The 20,817-nt window shown below is 45.7% G+C and overlaps 2 protein-coding genes across 3 annotated transcripts in view; one reads left to right on the forward strand and one right to left on the reverse strand.

Annotated features, from left to right (window-relative positions):
• Positions 1-5,797, reverse strand: part of SNX25 (sorting nexin 25) — an 89,265-nt gene extending 83,468 nt beyond the window's left edge. The window contains exon 1 of the mRNA XM_063335807.1: positions 5,161-5,797. Coding sequence (XP_063191877.1) covers positions 5,161-5,589 — 429 coding nt within the window. The 5' untranslated portion in view covers positions 5,590-5,797. The remainder of the gene's footprint in view (positions 1-5,160) is intronic.
• Positions 5,798-11,378: 5,581 nt separating this feature from the next.
• The window catches only part of CFAP97 (cilia and flagella associated protein 97), a 33,052-nt gene continuing 23,613 nt past the window's right edge, over positions 11,379-20,817 (forward strand). For both annotated transcript variants that reach the window (XR_010071237.1, XM_063336057.1), the window contains exon 1: positions 11,379-11,496. The gene's annotated coding sequence lies outside the window, so the exon portion shown is untranslated. The remainder of the gene's footprint in view (positions 11,497-20,817) is intronic.

A 20,817-nucleotide genomic window follows, 5' to 3' on the forward strand; every position in this document is an offset into this window, starting at 1 on the left:
ACAGCATCCTCATAGGGAAGCTTAGGAAAAGCGGGCTTGATGACTGGACAGTAAGGCGGATAGATAACTGGTTGAAAGACAGAGCTCAGAGAGTAGTGATTAGGGGCACAGAGTCTAGTTGGAGGTCAGTGACGAGTGGTGTTCCCCAGGGGTCAGTACTGGGTCCAGTCCTCTTCAATATTCATCATTCATCAATGACCTGGACGAGGGGACAGAGGGCACCCTCAGCAAGTTTGCTGATGACACAAAGCTGGGGGGGGTGGCTGACACACCGGAAGGCTGTGCTGCCATACAGAGAGACCCGGACAGGCTGGAGAGTTGGGCAAAGAGGAACCTTATGAAATTCAATAAGGGCAAGCGTAGGGTGCTGCACCTGGGGAGGAATAACCCCAGGCACCAGCACAGGCTGGGGGCTGACCTGCTGGAGAGCAGCTCAGCTGAAAGAGACCTGGGAGTCCTGGTGGACAACGGGATGACCATGAGCCAGCAATGTGCCCTTGTGGCCAAGAAGGCCAGTGGCACCCTGGGGTGCATCAAGAAGAGTGTGGCCAGCAGGTCGAGGAAGGTCATCCTCCCCCCTACTCTGCCTTGGTGAGGCCGCACCTGGAGTACTGTGTCCAGTTCTGGGCTCCCCGGTTCAAGAGGGACAGGGAACTGCTGGAGAGGGTGCAGCAGAGAGCTACCAAGATGATTATGGGACTGGAACACCTCTCTTATGAAGAAAGGCTGAGGGACTTGGGTCTCTTCAGTCTGGAAAAAAGACGGCTGAGGGGGGATCTTATCAACACTTACAAATACTTAAAGGGTGGGTGTCAGGAGGATGGGGCCAGGCTCTTTTCAGTGGTGCCCAGCGACAGGACAAGAGGTAATGGGCACAAACTCGAACATAGGAAGTTCCACCTAAACATGAGAAGGAGCTTCTTTACTTTGAGGGTGGCAGAGCCCTGGCACAGGCTGCCCAGAGAGGTGCTGGAGTCTCCAACATTCCAAACCTGCCTGGACGCGTTCCTGTGCAACCTGCTCTAGGAGACCCTGCTCTGGCAGAGGGCTTGGACTAGATGATCTCCAGAGGTCCCTTCCAACTCTATGATTCTATGATTCCACTGATACTTGAAAAGTGAAAATCCCCTTTAAGACAAGACATTTTTACAAAAGTACAATCGGGTCACCATGCCATTTTGCTGTCTTACATTTTGCTGTCCTCCTCCACCACAAATAATCTTGTCCTAAAACAGCTCCTGACAATAACACAATGTACAATTTCAAGGTGTCATTCAGTTCCCACTGTCTCAATATCAATTGAAACTATTTACTGGTATTATTAATGCCTGTAAGTACTTATTAATTTAAGCGAAACAATATTATGAGTTGCCTGTACACCTCTCTCCCCTTCTCCTTCTAATGAAGATATAAACACTGCAGGAAACACAAAGCTTTATGTGGAAGCCAAATGACTGCCCAGATACACCTTGCGATCAGAGCACTTACATACAGGAAGACTACATTGAAAGCACACCTCATCACAGGGATATAAACTGCACACCTTGTTTCACAGTTCTCAGCAGATTTCAAATGCTCTTGCAGAGATACCTGACTTCACCTTTCAAGTCCCAAAGGAGTTACACAAACAATATTCACATTTGGAGAGATGGCTTCTCTAGTAGCAAGTTCAAACAAAATGAAAAAAGGCATAGACCTTGCTCTTCTGAAGTCCAAACCTGCAACACAGCACTTCCTTAACAAAGTTAGTCATTTGCACCAACAGGTCCATGAAAATCAACAGCACTAAACTCACATTGTAAGTGCCTGCAGAATTGAGAACTTAAAAAAAAAAAAAAAACAAAAAACAAAAAAAAAAACCCACACCCAGCCTTTTTCCAGCACAGCATAAAGAACTCAATCCAAGTCACTTTGAAGTTGATCGAGTACTCCCACTCACTTTCCAAGAGCTAAACCTGCCTCCCACTAGAGTAAACATTTATTACTGAATACTGAGTGTTTCCTCGTTTGTTAACCCCAATGTGAAAATCACTCAAAGAGCAAAAAATGAACCTATCTGCCTTGAGTTCATGTAGATATGACGCATGCAGAGCAAGATGCCAGCCATAAGACTCTTTCCTAAAAGAAAAAAAAAATTTTTTTTTTATTATTCAGCCAACGGGGCTCTTCCCTATTCTCAAGGAAAAGACACAACAAGGCTGAAGAAATTCTGGCTCCCAGAAAAGAAAAGACAACAGGATCATAAGGCTCTATGAAAAATGGGAGAGTAACAACTGAATGATAATAAAGCGGTGTAAATATATAAGGACGTATAATTAAAAAATTAAGCTACAAATTTTTCAGAGAAACTTATGGAGGAAACTTTGCCATAAACATTTTAGTGAATGGCCTACATTTCTATGTGCTGCCTATATGGACACTATTATTTTCTTCACCTACATGTTGCTGAAGCACCAATTAGGAAATCTGCCAAACGTATACAAAATTGTGTTCAGAAAAAGTATGTCAAGGAGCTTTGTAGCCCTGAAGCTATTTTGTATCAGAAAGAAATCAACAAAACTGTAAACTGAAGGCACGAGGAACCCAAATAAGAGGCCTGGAATTACAGCTTCTAAATAGAAAGGATAAAATACGTCGCTCCTTTTTTGACAGTCCCTTTCATACAGCCAGGTTAAATTTTGAAAACAGTGCAGAGGGAGAAAAGAAAAAATTTTAACTGGATCAGGGTGAGAGTAAAGAAACCGTCCTGGAAAGAGGGCTGCAGCAGATACTGCTGCTTTAGCAGTGGCTTTTAAATAGCAGATTTCAATTCCCTTCTGAAACAACGAACACATACCATAAATCCAAACACCGTGTACAAGACCACACAAAGCAAGAGCATGTGTGCACTATTTACATATATGAATCCAATGGATGGACACAATAAGATAACATCTTGAAGAGAAAGAGGCAGTAACATACCACAAAAAGAAAGTGCATATGGTACAGTGACTGTATTTGTCTCTGGACAGTTCTAGTTTCACTCTTGTTCAGTGGACTTACGTTATTATGTTTTTCACAAAGGGGGAGAGAAAAAGAGCAATACATTTAATTTTTTTCTTCAATTCCCAGCTTCCCAAATTACATTGGTTTTCATTGTTTGGCTCTTTCACAAATCTGAAACTTCTTCCTCACTGCAGCAGCAGGGAGATTTCAGTTATAAAGTTTGTATAAAGATTTTTTTGTACTATGTATACAATATGTTTTCCTAGAAGTAAATTAACGCACATCCAGATGTTCAGATTAGTATACCAGCACATAAATGTCACTGGACCTATGGCATTATCACTGAAATATTTAATCTTGCAAATCTGAAGGCAACGGGAATTTATTACTGATAAATTTTTCTTTTTTCCATTTGATCTAGGGTAGTTGAATGGTAAAATACAGAAACATATAGTCCTTTACTACTCAGGGGCCTATGGACTTAATGCACGTTGTTCCCCAGCATTCCTATGCCAAAAAACAGCTGAACAATCCCTAGCGGTACCTATTTAATACACTACATACAGGACAGGTACTTTCTGATTATTAGTTGTGGACTCTGTGCGTTACATCTTCTCACTTCCCCATTTTCCACTTTTAACGCTCATGCACACTATTATTTTTCACTCCCTTCGAAAAAGCTAAGTCTGATGTTGACTCTTCAAAGCAAAGAGGATTTTACAAAAAGTCTACTGAGAAGACAAAATGAGTCTGCCGCAACTCACTGCCAGTGCCACAAAGAGATCCTGAACGCACCTTTGTGAGTTCTATTATTCATTGAAGTCACTAACCCCCAGCCAAACAGTACAACAATCATGTCCTACCAGTTTCCATTACATGCAGGCCCGGAAAAGCGCATTGCTCACAAACACAGGCTCCTTCTCTCCCTAGGTCAAAGAACGAAGGAATAAATCACTACTGTAGGTCGTTAGCTGACTTGATTGGCAAGACGGAAATACAGCCAACTATATCAGCAAGTGATTTCTAACAGGTTCTCTGCCCTGCCAGCACCCTCTGCTTTCTGAAAATTCAGCTGCATTGACTGCAGCCCCAGAAACACAGAAGTGACAGCATTATTTACTTGCTGCTCAGAAGAGGAGTACATGTACTAAACTGGGTCACCAGAACAGCTAGGCTGTACACCAAGGTGGCACAAATTATGCTCCTTGTTCTTTGTAGAGCATTCTCAGGTATCCTGCGTGACACTATCAAAGTGAAATAGCACTTAGGTGGCACTGCCTACTACTGCAGCACTTCACATACTAACACACCCCGCTAAGGTCTACAACTCACCAGTAAGAGGCCAAGGGCACCCGACTGGAGTCGCCACCGGTAAACGTCAAACACCGCATCCCTGCGAACAGCCAGCACAGCAAGAGTGCAGGCAGGTGCTCATTTCCAGGAGTAGTTTTTCAGGCCTGTCTAGGATCAGCTCTGGAGCATTGGATGACTTGACAGGGGGCAGGGGCGTGGAGGGGAGGAAAGTTACTTTGACTAGCACCTATAGTAAGTCTCCAAAAATCTTCTGCTACCAGTCCCATTCAGAAGAAACCAAAAAAACTCCCTAAGCAACCAGCTACAAAGAGCTCATGAACATGAATTAGTACATTTCAGAAGATGTACAGAAAATAAATTTGTTTATCTTTTGCATAGATGTCTGCAGCAGTTTCAGAACATGTTGGCACTTCCTCAAGGCATTATGATAACACTATCAAAATCTGCCCAACTTCAGAGCATGCATTTAAGCAATGCTACACTGTCTCTTTGAGCACGTCTCCTTCTTTCACTAATAACATTTCAACTGAAGGAGCAGAAAAGGATTTGGTACACCGCCAACAACAAATTGCCATACCAGCGTTCCAGCAGTCCAATGGTCTCTCTCAGAGCAAAGACTTGATTTTTCCTGCCCGCCTGCTACCCTCCAGCACAACTTTTCCCGTTTTAAGCCCCGACGAGCGGCTGACAGTGGGCAGGCTCCTGCGGCCGCGGGAGGACATCGGGGCACCGGATTCGGGTGGCTCAGCGGCGGAGCCAGGGCCGCGCCACCTCCGTCCCCCTCTCCCCGCTCTCCCGCCGGCGGCAAGGGGAGGGAGCGCCGCGGCCGCCGCCCGCCCCGCTCCCCTCCCCGCCACTTACCCCCGCGACCCGCAGGACCGGAGCGGCGGCAGCGAAGTCCGGCGGCGGCAGTCGGCGGCGGTCGCGACACATCAGGACGATCAGGGTGCCCAGCGCAGCGGCGGCTGCGGCGCAGCCCGCGTAGAGGGCGAGGCGGAGCAGCAGCAGGGCCAGGCAGGGCGGCCCGCCGCCCCCCGCCTCGGCCCGCTCCTGCCCCAGGTGGACGACGGACACGGCCAGCAGCCCCAGCCCCGCCGCCAGCACGAAGCGGGACGAGCCGTGATCCTCGTCCTCCTCGTCTTCAGCCGCCTCTTCCTCGCCGCCGCCGCCAGCCACAGCGGCGGCGGCCTCGCCGCCGGGGCCGTGCGAGCCCGGCGGGCCGGGGGCGGCGGCCCCCACCGCCTCGGGCTGCCCGGCCGTGCTGCTAGCGCTGTCGGCACCGGGGAACATGCTGCTCCTGGCGCCGCTGGGAGCAAGAGCATCTCCCGCAGCAGCAGCCCCCTGCGAAGGTCGCCGCTCCCGGGCCCCCCCTCGTCCTCCGCCGCCTCCTCCGCCGCCCGCCGCCGCCACTGGCACCGCTGCGGCCGCCGGGGGAGCCGGAGCTCATGCCCGGCAGCAGGCGGGTGCGCGGCGGCCCGGCCGCTTCCTGGCGGCAGCGCTGCCCGCCTGTCGGCGGCGGGAGCCGAGCGCCGTGGCGGCAGCCGGGGAGGCCCCGCCGCGCCGCTCGGTGTCCGGCAGGGGCGGGGGGAGGCGGCGGGGGCGGTTCCTGCCGGGCGGGCGGGCCGGGGACATGTGCGACCGCCGCGCCGCCCCACGGCCGGGTTCGGCCGCCCTGCGGCGGGGGCGGCCCCGCGGGGCTCCGCGCACAGGCCGGGAAACAACTACGGTTGGAGGAAAGGAGGCGGGAAGGCACCTTCCCGTGGGGATCGCCGCCGGCCGCGGAGTGCAGCCGGGTCCTGCGGGGAGCCGCTGGGCGCCCCTCCGGCACAGGCGGCCTGGCGGAGATGGGGGGCTGCAGGCCGCGGGCCGGCCCGGGGGGGGCCAGGCGGGTCCGGCCGCATCACTGGGGCCCTGGGAAGAATGCCTTGAGTTGGGGCATCTCTGAGGTCCAGACACCCTGCCGAGTAACCTCTGTACGCACCCCTCTGATCAGCTGAAGGAGACCGTCAATAGTGAATTTCAGAAGTAAAAAGTTGATGGAGCAGCGGTTGAAATGACACAACAGTGATTCTGCAAAACCCAGCCCCACGGGAGCCCCGCCAGCACTCCCACCTCTGCCCTCCCTCCGCTGGTCGGATGGTTTGTAACTGCTTGTGGCAGATTCTGAGAACAGAAATTCCAGAGGAGGCCACAAAAATGATCCAAGGGCTGGAGCCCCTCTGCTGTGAGGACAGGCCGAGAGAGTTGGGGGGGTTCAGCCTGGAGAAGAGAAGGCTCCGGGGAGACCTTCAAGCCCCTTCCAGTCCCTAAAGGGGCTCCAGGAAAGCTGGGGAGGGACTCTGGATCAGGGACTGGGGCGCTAGGACAAGGGGTAACAATTTTAAACTGAAAGAGGGGAGGTTTAGATTAGAAATTCAGAAGAAATTGTTCACTGTGAGAGTGGTGAGACACTGGCCCAGGTTGCCCAGAGAAGCTGTGGCTGCCCCATCCCTGGAGGGGTTCAAGGCCAGGCTGGACGGGGCTTGGAGCAACCTGGTCTAGTGGGAGGTGTCCCTGCCCAGGGCAGGGGGGTGGACTAGATGGCCTTTAAAGGTCCCTTCCAAACCAAACTATTCCATGATTCTCTGATAAATTCCTCATATGGCAAAAGCCTCGCTGTATTTCAGCTGTGCTCGGGACACATGTTCACCTTGCCATAGTCGTGGTGCAGTGACAGCTCCTCTGAATTTGCAGGTTCATAGCAGCTACCAACCGCAGCCAGCACAGGAGGCCTTGATGTCATCAGAGCAGGAGAAAAGGGCAATGCTTTCCTTAGGGAAGCCAGACTCTGCAAAAGTGGATTTACAAGCATTTACTCATGGGCTTTGTTTTAAGCGCAGATACCCCATTAAGAAAGTTAAGCACTCTAGAAGCGTTTACAGGTATTGAGAGTTCTGGGAAGCACTTTTCAGGTTGCCACTACTCTGGCAGTCTTAATGTCAAAATAGCCCTGAATCTTGTCTTCTAAACAACAGCTGAATCCTCCTGGTTTATTCACATTCTGTAAAACTTTTGTAAAAAAGTTACTTCTGTAAAATGAATGATTCTAGGCTGATGAAGAAAAGTCATGAATACCAAGGCCCTGATCTTGTGAATGTTTACGTTTCTGCATAACTTCTAAACTAGTCTTAACCTAGCACACGGTGTCTCATGGTGTGGCCTGACTCGTATACAAAATTATCTCCATATAGACACACCTTTATCTATTAGAGGTTTGTATTGCAATGTATTTCCTCTCAAAATCCCTAAGTAGTTTTGAAGTGATTTTAGCTCCCATTTTAGTCACTGACCAAAAGAAACACTGCTCCTTAATTTGATCCAAAGTCTTTACAGTAATTTAAATAGAATTTTATTACAGTTTATTCTATTTAGTGGGTATTAAATTGCACAAAGACTTGTTAAATGCTAGCTCAGTCCATTCACAGTGTGTCTGAAATTGATTATTTAAGTAATGTCTCTAATGTGATTAAAGGTGAAAATCATCGTATCATAATAGTGAAAATGCTATTGCAATGACAGTCCATTCCCATGTAAACTACCAGGTCCCAAAACATCCTGATGCGTCTGATTGTTAAGACCAACAGGGAAATTCTTGCAGAGTCTGAAAGCTTTCGGATAAGGCCTAACATGCCAGAAGGATTCCTATAAAGTTATTTTATTCTCATCAGGTAGAAAACAAAAAGCAAAGATTCGTCTCCCAGCACACCCTTTATTCCTCAAAGATTTCAGAAAATACAGGGCTTTGGACTGAGTTCAAGATCTATTCTGGGATCTTAATAAGGACCCTCACAAGAAACGAGACAGAGTGTGTATAGGCCTTCTACTGCAAATGCATTCAGGAAACTGCCTGGGCCTCTGTCAAAACTACTTAAGGGAATTGAATTTTTAAATTATCCTGAAGCAGAGCGTGTAATGTTGTTAGTCCTGTGCAAACAGAGATTATTTTCTTATTAGAATATTAATTCTCAGAAGTGGAGAGGAAGATACAAAAAACACACCTACCTGCAATCACAGTTTAGTCCTGCAGTGCTTACGCACAAAAACAGTTCTTGTCTGAATGAGTAATCCCACCAATTTTAGCCAGGATTTACACATCATACCCTAAATTAGATATGTCTGAATCAACTCGAGTGTGTATCCATAGAGCTAGAGGGAGATTTGATTGTTTTTCTTTTAGTTTTTAATAAGATTCTATGACTTTTCAACCTGAGGTACAATTCCTAATATTCTAGATGACATCCTAGCTCCACTGAAGTCAACGGCAATTTTCAAGTTTACCTCAGTGTTATTTGAACTTCCCCTTTTGTACTTTAAAAATTATTTTTCTGTACAAGACAAAAGGACTTCAGAGGTCAATTTTCTGAATGGGGGTTATTTTATTCTCCTTCTGTAACTATTTACTCAGTCATGGATCTAGTTTATGAGATAAGAGATTCAAACTCTACTTTATTCAAGCATTACAGCAAATATCTTTCCCACAAAGATAAAGCTATTTTAATCTCATTTTAAAACAGAAATGATGTCTGATTTGGGGGGAGAATCAGCAGCTTCACTTTTTTTTCCTTTGAGCTAGGAGAGTAATTTACCTGTTTATAACATGCCCTAGATGAAGCCCCACCGGTCTGAACACATTTTTACATCTGTCTTTAGTGACAATTTTGCGACTTTCACCTTCATAGTACTGCAAACTTTAAACCTCATTAAATTTGCACCTTTAAAATGCTTAGACAAGCTTAAAATGAATACTTTCCTAAAGGCTTTTTCGCATTTACTTTTTGTTTTGTGAGCCTTTGTGGCTCAGATCACTTTGCTATAAAGGTTAGCAATTTACGACTTCACAATTAAAATAGAAATGTACATTCTAGGTACAAAGAGGTGTGTAAAGTGCATACATAGTTTATATTTTTAGCATACTTACAACTACAAATGAATTACAGACGTTTTTGTAACTGCTGTGGTGCTACATTGTAGTTACAGCCATGTTGAGAGTTTACAGAAATCCCTAATAGCCTCTGGGACACAAAACCCAGAAGCGCTCGTGAACTTTTAAACCTGGTGGTATAGAAGAGTGATAACTAACACTGTTAGAAACAATCATAACAGAGACAGAAAATAAATGTACTGGGTAGTGGATGCTGTTGATTTCATGAACCCTAGCTAATAGAGCAAGAGGAAAGGAGATTGTCTGTTACACTTCTCAGTATAAATCTTACTTGACACCTTTCAAGAAACTCAAGAAAATTATTGGGATTATTTCTCAAAGGCTTGTAGAATGAAGGGGCTTAAAATTGCCATCTGTTTTTGCCTTTTAAAACTTTCCCTGCAACAGTAGATGCTTTGGACTTTATTGAAAACATAAAATGCAGACACATTTCAGTGGAAACCATGTAAAGTAACTGTCTCTATAAAAGCAGACATAGTTTGTCTGATAAAACTTTCCCTCAATGTTTATATATTACAACTGCAAAACTTCTACTTACACGTTGCTCGGTGCTGCAGCCCTCCCACATTATGTGGGAGTCACTGCCTCGACCTGGGGTCTTGTTGCCTTAACATGGGTCACCATCACCTCAGGGTGGGTCACTGTTACTTCATCTTGGGGCACCAACCCCTCCTTGTGGGCTGCCAGCACCTCAGCCTGAGGCACCATCTTCTCAGCTTGAGGCACCATCACCTCAGCATGTGGCCCAGGCACCTCAACATGGAGCCCCATCACCTCAACCTAGAGCCCCATCACCTAAATCTGGGGACCATCGCGTCAACTTGGGGAACTATCACCTCAGCATGAGGCCCCATCACCTCAACCTGGAGCCCCATCACCTAAATCCGGGGACCATCGCGTCAACTTGGGGAACTATCACCTCAGCATGAGGCCCCATCACCTCAATCCAGGGCACCATCATCTCAACCTGGAGCCCCATCACCTCAACCTGGGGACCATCACGTCAACTTGGGGAAGTATCCCCTCAGCATGAGGCCCCATCACCTCAATCCAGGGCACCATCATCTCAACCTGGAGCCCCATCACCTCAACTTGGGCCACTATCACCTCAGCACATGACCCCACTACCTCAACCTGGAGCCCTATTAGCTCAATCTAGGGACCGTCACCTCAGCATGGGGCCGCATCACCTCAACCTGGGGCACCATCATCTCAACTCAGAGCTCCATCACCTCAGCCTGGAGCCTCATCACCTCAATCTAGGGACCATCACCTCAGCTTGGGGCACTATCACCTCAGCATGTAGCCCCATCACCTCAATCCAAGACACCATCACATCAGCATATGACCCCATCACCTCAAGCTGGAGTCCCAACACTTCAGCCTGGAGCCACATCACCTCAACTTGGGGTACTATCACCTCAGCATGGGGCCCCATCACATCAGCCCAGGGCACTATCACTTCAACCTGGAGGCCCACTACCTCAGCCTGGAGCCACATCACCTCAATCTATGGACCATCATCTCAACTTGGGGCACTATTACCTCAGCATGGGGCCCCACCACCTCAGCCTGGAGCACAACCATGTCACCTTGAGGCACCATCACCTCAACCTGGAGTCCCATCACTTCAGCCTGGAGCCACATCACCTCAACTTGAGGCACTATCCCCTCAATATATGACGACGCCACCTCAGCCTGGAGCCCTATCACCTCAATCTGCAGCCCATCACCTCAACTTGGGGCACTATTACCTCAGCATAGGGCCCCACCACCTCAGCCTGGAGCACAACCATGTCACCTTGAGGCACCATCACCTCAAGTTGGAGCCCCATCACTTCAGCCTGGAGCCACATCACCTCAACTTGGGGCACTATCACCTCAGCATGCAGCCCCATCCCCTCAACCCAGGGCACCATCACCTCAGCTTGGAGCACTATCACCTCAACTTGGGGCGCCATCGCCTCAGCGAGAGTCCCAGCCTTCTCCCCGCATCCTGCGGAACCGGGAGAGGCGGGAGGGAAGCGGACAATCGGTGCCTCCCGGTGGGAGGTCCCGGCCTCCGGCTCCCTTCCCGCCCCCCTCAGGCACCGCCTTTCCCCGCCCGACGACGCGAGGGGGCCGGCCCGAGCTGCCTCGGAGTCGGGCGTCCAGACGGCGGCTGCATCGCTGCGCGGTTCCCCCTTCCCCTCCTCTCTCTTTCTCCTCCCGTGCCCGTGAGTATCCGCCCCGGCTGCCTGCGCGGTTACCACAACTAAAGCCCGGGAGCGGGGGGGGTTCGGTGAGGGAGACGGCGCCAGCGGCTTCCCGGGGGGCTGCCGGCCCGGCCCGGCCCGGCCCGGCCCGGCCCGGCCCGGCGGTGGGGCCTCCGGTGCCTCCTCCCCACAGAGAGCGGGTCTGTGGCGGTTGGGGGCGGCGGGCATTTTCCTCCACTGCCTGTGGTAATTTTTTGCCAGTTCAAACAAGGTGGGAGACGTGTTTTGCTTTTTAAATGTGTGTGTATGTATGTATATTTAATCGTTATATAATTTATATTCTTACTAATTTTTAATTTGCCGTCTTTCCGCTCGGGTCCCTGAGCGACACGTATGTAGGTGTCTCCCCAGCGTGTCGCACACGCTATATTTGGAGGGCTTCGGCTGGCGTTGAGCCGCCAGAGTTTAGTCACGCCGCCCAGAAACGTTGTTTTATGCCCCAGCTTCAGTGCCCTGCCTGCCCTCTCCTTCCCTGCGGGGCTGGAGAAGAGGTGGGGGATTTTATTCTGAGGCACCGGCCCCGTTGGCACCATCTTCTTTGGCATTGGGAGCTAGTTGCTGTGTCGTGCGGGCCATCCTTAAAGTTACCGGACTAGGAGGGACACGTTGGAAGTGATGCTCGGATAGAGTTCAGTGAAGTGTTTCGGTCGGGTGTAATTAGTGGGGATTGGGTCCACTGAAACGTTCGTTGTACGCAGCCTGCCTCGAGCGCGTTAAATCATCGCAAACAGTTGCATCTCTGCAGTTTCCTCAGGACGGTGGTAACTCCCCCTGCCCTGCGCGGGGCTGTGTTCTGCGCTAATGGTTCCCCAGGTGGGGCTGTAGTTCGGAAAAATAACAAACCACCGAATCTCCTGGGCCCCGTGGATTTGGGTGGAAATCACAAAAGAGGTAACTGTAAATCCAGGGCCTTTCTTCTTGGCTGTCGTTTCTGCAGCCCCTGCAGCGGAGCAGAGTACTGAATTCATTCCAAAGCATCTCAGTGAGTTGATACAACAAACAGCAACATATGTTGTGCTCGTGAGGCTCTGCTTTTTCTGGCATTTTCACATGATATTGGGGAAATTAGCATTTTAAATACAGTTTAGCATGGCTTCTGGCACAACCTAATTTACGGTTATGTCACTTCTGTTATGCCTGGCTAAAGTTTTTCCTTTGTGTTTCTGTTAAACACAATTTTTTCAGAAACTGGTTTTATGATAGTATGCAAATGTTTACGCTTGTTCATTCTTACTATAAAACATACAAAAAGCATCTAGAGTTTGCATTTGGACATCTATATATTTTAAAATTGTAGGGTTAAAGTTTCTATGCAACATTCATAGAAACAGCAGGAAAACTATGTGGGATGGAATGAATAAAACAGAAATAGTGGTGCTAAATTTCTTTTGTATCCTTGCATTTTTCTTTTATGAGGTGCTCGATACAGAGCATCTAGTGCATTGTGCACATTTTCGCTTCTGTGAAAAAATAGTTAATCTCTCTTTCTTGGATAGAAAGCAATCACTGGAGTTGTCAACGCAGAGAGAACAAAGTTCCACAAAAAGTTAAATTCTTCAGAGGAGCTATTTGAAGACTAAAAAGAAATCATTATTAGAAAATTAGTCACCGGATGTTAACTTAAGAATGGGTTTGTCAAATAATTGGTTTTTTAAAATATCTTTTACAAAAATTTGGACTTGGCTTCTGGAATGCTTCAAGCTCTCCCACCACTTTTTCCTGTTTGTTTTGGGGATTTTTTTTGTTTGGCTTTTTTTTTTTCTTGTAGTGCATTTTCCTTTGTATTTTCTTGTCTTTGATAATCCTTGTAATGGTATGGAATGGAGACCAGAGAAAAGGAGCGAACAAGTGATTTGGGGACATTCTCTTAATTTTCTTGGGACTTTAAGCTTTTATGACCTACTGGGATTTTTGGTTTGTGCTTGCCCATGTTTAAAAGGGCATTCAGAGGGTCCTGTGTATCTGTGTAAGCGTTACATGGGCTCAGAAGGGCCATCAGGACTGGAGAGCCTGTTGAGGCTTTGAACGTGCAATTGGCCAGTTCCTTTAGAGACTTGATGCAGGAGCACATCCAGGTGCTTCACTGAGGAGTATTTCAAAATTTGTGGGATAGATGTCATGTGGTCTTCTGTGGCATCGGTGACAGGAGCATCTGTGAGCTTTTTAAAGCCTGCCCAGTCAGGAGTCGGGTGATATAATACACCCGGAGCGTAGAGACAAGAGCCTCAAAGTGAGCCAGCTCCTAAGTGTGCCTTAGTATCCCCTTAAATTCATGGGAGATACGCAGACTGTTATTATGATGGATGTACCTTAGTGCTTCCACCAGAACTGCTTCCTGGTCTTATGTTGAACCAAGAGTGCTTATGGAATGGTCTAAAACATAACGTACATTCCTTGGCTAAGGTTTTTCCCATCCAAAAATCTCAACTGATGTTTAAGTCACAACTCAATGATGGGTGTTTGTCATTCTTGAAGTGTTTCGTTTTAATAACATAACAAACACTGGAACTCCAGGAAACCTGTATTATGTTGAATTTAAGAGAGCCCTGTCTTCCAGCTTTTTGTCTGCTTTTCTATACTGATATTTCTCATCTGAAGAAATGAACAAGTCATAAAAATAAAATGCAAGAGAGGATCTCGAGAGGGCTTTACTCACTTGCTCCCACTGCAGATTCTGAGGAAACATCAATACACTTGGACTATTCCTAAGTGATATTTATTTAAGCTGTTCTTTGAATACTGATTTGGTGGCTGAATTTCCGTACTTCACCCTGCTTATCTGTACCAGACAGTGCTTGTTCCTCTTACATAAAAATATATTCACTGAAAATTAAAAGAATTGTCTCTTATTTTTGGTGGCTGTGGAGAATGTGATCACTATCTCAGTGAAACTGGATGTGTATTTTCCAAACTCTGGTAATGGGTGTCATCTGTTGATCTGTATGGAAGCACATCTATGCCAAGTCTTGAGGGAAATGCTGACGACGTGCCTATTTGTGCAGTCAGGTCACTAAGCATGCTAAATCCATAACATTAGAAGCATGAACAAACTTGTAGTTCAGTGAGCGTTTCTGTTGTTGGAGACAGTCCATGTGTTGTGCCACGTGGTAAGGATGGCCTGGTATTCTGGAGTATGCTGTGATTTATCTGCTGCTGAGCTCCGTCAGTAGTTCGTGAAATGGTGGAGTTGCTTCCTTTGTGGTCCTGCTGTCTCCTGAAGGACTGGCACAGAGTCTAACCCAGAATAAGCCAAGGATAAGTGGCATGTGCACAATATAGATGGTCAGCTCTCAGATGAAAGTTTCGATGCTCTTGAACTCTGTTATGGCTCGTTGGAAGGTTTGATGGTCACTTTCTTGGGGTTCCCATCAGTGAGTGAGTAGCTGTGGCCTGTTTAGACAGGCCTGATGGGCGTCATCACTGCCATCATTTAACCTCAGTAGTCTCTGAGGTCACAGGGTGACCTTTGCTGAACATTTAATATGTGTGTATGAGTGAAGTCCTGGAGCTACAGATCCATGCCTCTCAGCATAATGTATTGCAGCTTTTCATAGTAGGGGAATAGCTAAATTTTAGCTCAAGAGGAACTACCTTTTCTTTCTTTCCCCCCCCGCCCCGTCCCATGTACATTAACTGGAAAGCCTTTGCCCTGCGGTCATCTAGGGCTCTCTGGTGGTCATGTGCTTTCATTTGCTCTAACAGATGATGGCAATTGACTTTGTTCCAGGACTTTCTACTGCCCATTTGCTGAACTGAATCCTTGCCTGAAATAGCCAGGATACTCAGGGCTTCCTGTTGGAATCCTTTTAAAAGGACTCCAAAGTACTTTGGAGCATTTCCAGTGGGCCTACCTCTGTTTGGAGACAGAACTGCTGTTCTGAGGGCTAACCTGTCATAGGCTTGTGAGTTACTAAACTGTATCTTACAGCATACAGGAAACAATATTTTCCTTTGTGTCTAGCAGAGAGAACCAGGGCAGGAAACAAAGAAAGAAAACAAACAAGCAAAAAAAAAAAAACCAAACAAAAAACCACCACAGAGGAAAAAGGGCAGTAAGGGCTGGGTATATTGACCCCACAAATTTGAAGCTAGGAGAGAGAAAAAGACAGTGAAAGGCATTAGAGAGCCAGCTGAGAATCAGCCAGAGAAGTGGTTTCAGGTGCACTAGAAACAATGGTAGTTCTGATCCGAGCTTGAATTAGGTGCTGTCAGATCTGGCCTGTTAGGGACAAGTGCTGGTTAAGTGGCCTGTTCAGACTACTGAGTTCAGGTGCAAGTCTACTGCTATCTCATGAGCCAACAACAAGCAGTTTGTCATGAATCAGCAGTAAATACTTATATGTAGGGTGTAATCTGAGCAAAGGGGTTCACCCCCATGTAGTTATTTGTCTAGGTGGTTGATCAGCTGCAACATGGTTACCTGTAACTGAACAGAGCCACGTTTTTTCTTGAAGGTGCACCATGAAAGAACGGAAGTGAATAGTTGCAAGATGTGACATGGGAAATTCCGATTAAAGAAAAAAAAAAAAATCACAGTGAGGGTTGTTGAGCACTGGAGCAGATGCCCGCATAGGACATGAAGCGTTCATCCTTGGAGTTTTTGAAAACTTGCTTGGATGAGGCCCTGAGCAAAACTATCTCCAACTTTGAAGCTGACCCTGCTTTAAGCAGTTGACTGGACTGAATAATGTCCAGAGGATCCCTTCCAACCTAATTTTTTCTATGATTCTGATTCCGGCTCCTGTCTGCTTTGTCGTGTTTTGCAGAGTAACTTGCCTGTGCCTCAACCAGCCCTTCCATCTCGGGGTGTAGGGACAGGTCCAGTGCAGGGTGTGTAACTGTATGGAAGAGCAGAGCTTGGATAGATTTGTAGTGATGGAGTTTATTCTGAGCTGGGATGGAGGCCTTGAGTTTTGTAGGTTGGTTATGAACCAATCACAGTTTGGATTGGGGAAATTGGTACCCAAGTTTGGAGAGCATACGGCATGCAGAAATGCTGCAGCAGGTACTGTGCTCTGAGCTTGGAGAACTAGAATATCTGCTAAACAGGCTGGTTGTTTCATTCACTGGGGGTTTTCCCCAAGGGAAATAGTTTCCTGAGAGGTATCTTCCCTCCTTTGCATGCTTTGTTGTTTCTTATTAGCAAAAATGAAAGCTTTAATTAAAGAGGAGGTAGGTGGGGCTGGGTATGTGTGGTTTGTCACATGTCTGGAAGCAGTTACACTAGTTGATCTTTACCACTGTTGATTGTATCTGAGAACAAACTAAGTTTTGGGTTAGTCTGTTTTACAGGTTTTAAGAGGTATGTTTCCCTGTGTTTCCTCTCTTTTTAAACTAAAGAAAACCCTCAGAAGTTGGACTTTTCTAATCGTCTTAAATTTTTTATTGCTCTCTTCTAGACATTTTCAAATCTGTCTTTTTTTTTTTAATTTTATTTTGAGCCTCAAGCCAAAAATGAGGAAGGGAGGGAGAAAGAGGGGGGTGGGGTTTGAACTAGTGTGTTTTTACATGGTAACTTGTTTAATGATTGTTATTTTTGAAAATGTTATGCAGATGATGTTTAGTGTTTTTAGTCTCTCCCAAGTTCACCATACAACGAGGTGGTTTATCTGTCAGCAGGCTTAAGGGGGCAGGATCCCTGACAGAGGGGCAATAATGGGTAAACAGAGGATTTTGAAGTGTCCTGAAGAACATCTGCCATTGATGGTATAAATCTTTTAATTAAAACACTTTTAACCTTCCAACCCCTTAGTGCTCCCAGACCTGTTTCTGCTGTCTGAGATCAGGAGGGTGGGTCCCTGTTCTGAAGAGGTAGAAATTTCCAGCTGAAAGAAGAGGTGCTGTCTGTGGCAGCTCTAATTGTACAGGCTGGGAGAAGGTTGCCTCCTTGGTTACTTCTTTCAGTATCAATTACACTTACAAAGCAAAATTAATAACCGTAAGCGAGAAGATGTCTTATTGGAGCCAAATACAATGTTATTATTGTTTCTGATACTGTACATATATGTTTCTTAATACATCCTAGGAACAAGTCTGTTCCTTTTTGTTACAGGAAACATATTGCTGACTGCTGTTGAGTGTACAGCACTATAGTGCGGTATGATGGCCTTTATGGCGATGCACAGTATGCACACAGTAACATCAGAAATCTCAGATTCAGCCCACAGTGTGCTTAAGGAGCTTGTTTTCCACTTCTGTTAGATACCAGAATCTTAAGACATCCTGAAAGCATTCAGGGCATTCAGAGGATGTATGGTATACAAATTCACAGAGTATACTGTTCTCTGTGCTAGGAATTTGTATGTTACTAGATATATAAAGAAAAGGGCTTTCCTCTCTAATTAAACCATCCTGTTCCTCCATTATGAAAGTAGAATGCTTAAAGGAAAAGAAAGTTGATATCAGCTTGTACTTTGATTTTTTTTTTCTTTTTTTCTGTGATTTATTTCAGTACTCTCTGATGCGTATGTTGATTAGATAACTTTAACCAAGGTTGAAATAGCTTGAATCTTTCACTAGGTACTTAATGTACTTCATAAGTGCTATTTTCTAACATTCAAAAATGTTATCAAAAGGCAGTATATGTTCAAACACAAACCCACATCTAAATCTATATCCTCGCTATATCACTTTTTATGTGCTATCTTACCTTTGCATACAATACTTTATATTGCAGCCGTGCCTAAAGGCCTGCTATTAGGCATTACCTATGAAAATATTTCAGGTGGTGCTGTAGTTGGCAGCAGAAAAATACTCGATACTTTCAGTGTGAATAAGGTCTTGATCTTTGTTTAACATGGAGGCGGATGTCAAAACGCTGCTTGTCCCTTGGGCAGTGAAGCAGCTGGCGGTGGGTGGGCTGTAGAGGAGCTGAGTGGTCTGTGCTCTTGCAGTGCCCGGCTGGTGAGAACACAGATGGGGTCTCGGTACATACTGAGATGCTCAGTATGTCAACCTCTTGATGAGAAAGTGTGGGTCCCTCCTGCACTCACAGCCAGATTGCATGTTCCCCTTGGCTGCTTGACCACTGCTTTATTATCTTAAATGGGTCAAGCTTGGTGTTTACGGGTGAAAGGATTAAAAAAGGGGTATAACCTAGGAGGAACTGCAGTGAGGAAGAAAAAAAGATGAATGGATGTGTTTGGCTGGGGTAATGGGTGGGTGGTACAGTTACAAGAAATAGGGGGAGAGAGGTAGAGAATTATATGGGGAGAGGAAATATTGCGGTAGAAAAAGATCTGACATAATTAATGGCTGACCTGCTCATTTGAATTGATCATTTTTGTGTTAGAGGGTTTCATGGCAGAAAGACACAGAAAGCATATATTTTTTTGTAAATAAATACGATGGTCATTAGAATTAGCAGTTAATGTGTGACTCTAATAACAGTTTTCTTGGACTTTCAGAATATCACTTGTTGATTCTGTATTTTAACAATTGATAACATAACAAAACTCTACTTCATGTGGAAATAAAATTACGCTTGCCCTGTATATAAAGGAGTGTGAGAATGTGTGTGCACACACAGCCAAATTATCAATTTAGACATGGTTTATCAGCACAGTTGCTTCTTTTCTATTACTGCTTCTTGGCAAATTACAGTTCCCTTAAAGACATTCTAGATGCATGAGGGGAATAGGAACCAAGAGTACCATCTCTTCATTTCGTCTTGTTTTGTTTTTAATGGAAACTACAAAATTAATTAATGTTTAGTTTGTGAATGATTAAGAGTGTCAGTGAGAGAAATTGACGAACACAGCATGTCTGTTTTCCATTAAGATGAAGGCTAAAGTCATTAGGGGGTTGTGCCAGAAAAGTGGAAAGAGCATTTGGCAACGAAATGACTGGTTTTACAACTGCTGCTCCTGGGGCAGAGTCAGGCTGCTAAACTGCATTTCTCCTGTGACTGTGGTTGCTGCCCATGAATCAGTTATGGCTCACTCTTCATGGAAAACAACCCACTAGCAGGTAAGCTATTCCTGAGTCATGCAGAGTGGGAAGATGCGTGCCCCTTGGCTGGTGCTAATGGTGGAAAGAAATGTACAGGCTCCTTGCTATCTTTTGCCACCTCTCCATTACCCTCTTGCCACTGTCTTGACTTGAATCCCATCCTCACTTAAAAGATTGTGTTCAGAAAAGAGACATCCAAGAAGTCGTGGTGGTACTGCATATTATGTTACAGCCAATGAGATACTGTTAGTTTAGTCTCCTTTGCAGGAGTAGCGTTATATAAACTAAAAATACATGGATATGTGTATTACACTTAACAAAATTTTATATTTCAAGCTGTACTAGTTGGTCTGCATCCACCTGCAATCCTGGCTTTTGCCTTATCTCCTTACGCTTTTACATGTACCACAGTTCTAACAGCATACAAATCTATGTATTTGAGAAAAGTGAAATACACCACCTGCCTACTTCTACCAATCAGTCATAATCTATCTGAAGCTACAAACTGGTGAGATACTAGTGCCTTCAGTAATAAAAACCTTGCATCATGGTTTTTGTTTTAACACTCTGCTTCTTTATTAATTTTCTTCATAGAATTGACTTTGCCCAAGTTGTACTTGCTAAATAAATAATTCATGATCTATAGTGTACAGGTAATGCCAGAAAATTCTACTCGATTCCTTCTAGTTTAGGTTACTTGAGGCAGAAAACTAAATATAAATAATGTGTTACTCTTCTTATTTTTTTTTATTGTGCATGTTTTGGTATATTAAAATGCACTATCCTTTTAGGAAACTTCTCTAGAACTTCCAGGAATTCACATGACAGTTGGGCATTACAGACTATGTAAGCTGCCCGAAGGCAGGGATCACAAGGAGTGACATGAATATGAAAAACTTCCAAATTCCATGCAGCGTTTCAAATTAAGAGTTCCCAGGTGTTTCTCTCCTTTGTTGTCTTGGAGGAGCTGGGTGCTTCAAAGAGTTTGTCTTCGTGGTACCAAAGTTGACCTCTGCTTCTATTGTGTAATAGCATTTTCAGCTTTATATAACACCTAACCATATTTTTTGGCTTTGTGAATCTTAAAACTACAGGAGATTCCACACCTTCTGCTTTTAAGGCTTACGTTGTGCGTTTTGTATTTGGGGTGCATATTTCAAATTCCTTTAAAACCGAGTATTATTTGAGAAGTGGCCAGACAGGTGAGTGACACAGACCTTTAAAAATTCTGTATTTTGAAGTAATTTTATCTAGAAGCTTTCTTGGGAATAGTCTTGCAGTTTCAAAGCAAGTTTAGGAATTCCTTTTTCACCTTTGTTTGCCATGGCAACA

The sequence above is a fragment of the Chroicocephalus ridibundus genome, chromosome 5, assembly GCF_963924245.1.
Source record: "Chroicocephalus ridibundus chromosome 5, bChrRid1.1, whole genome shotgun sequence".
Classification (NCBI taxonomy): domain Eukaryota; kingdom Metazoa; phylum Chordata; class Aves; order Charadriiformes; family Laridae; genus Chroicocephalus; species Chroicocephalus ridibundus.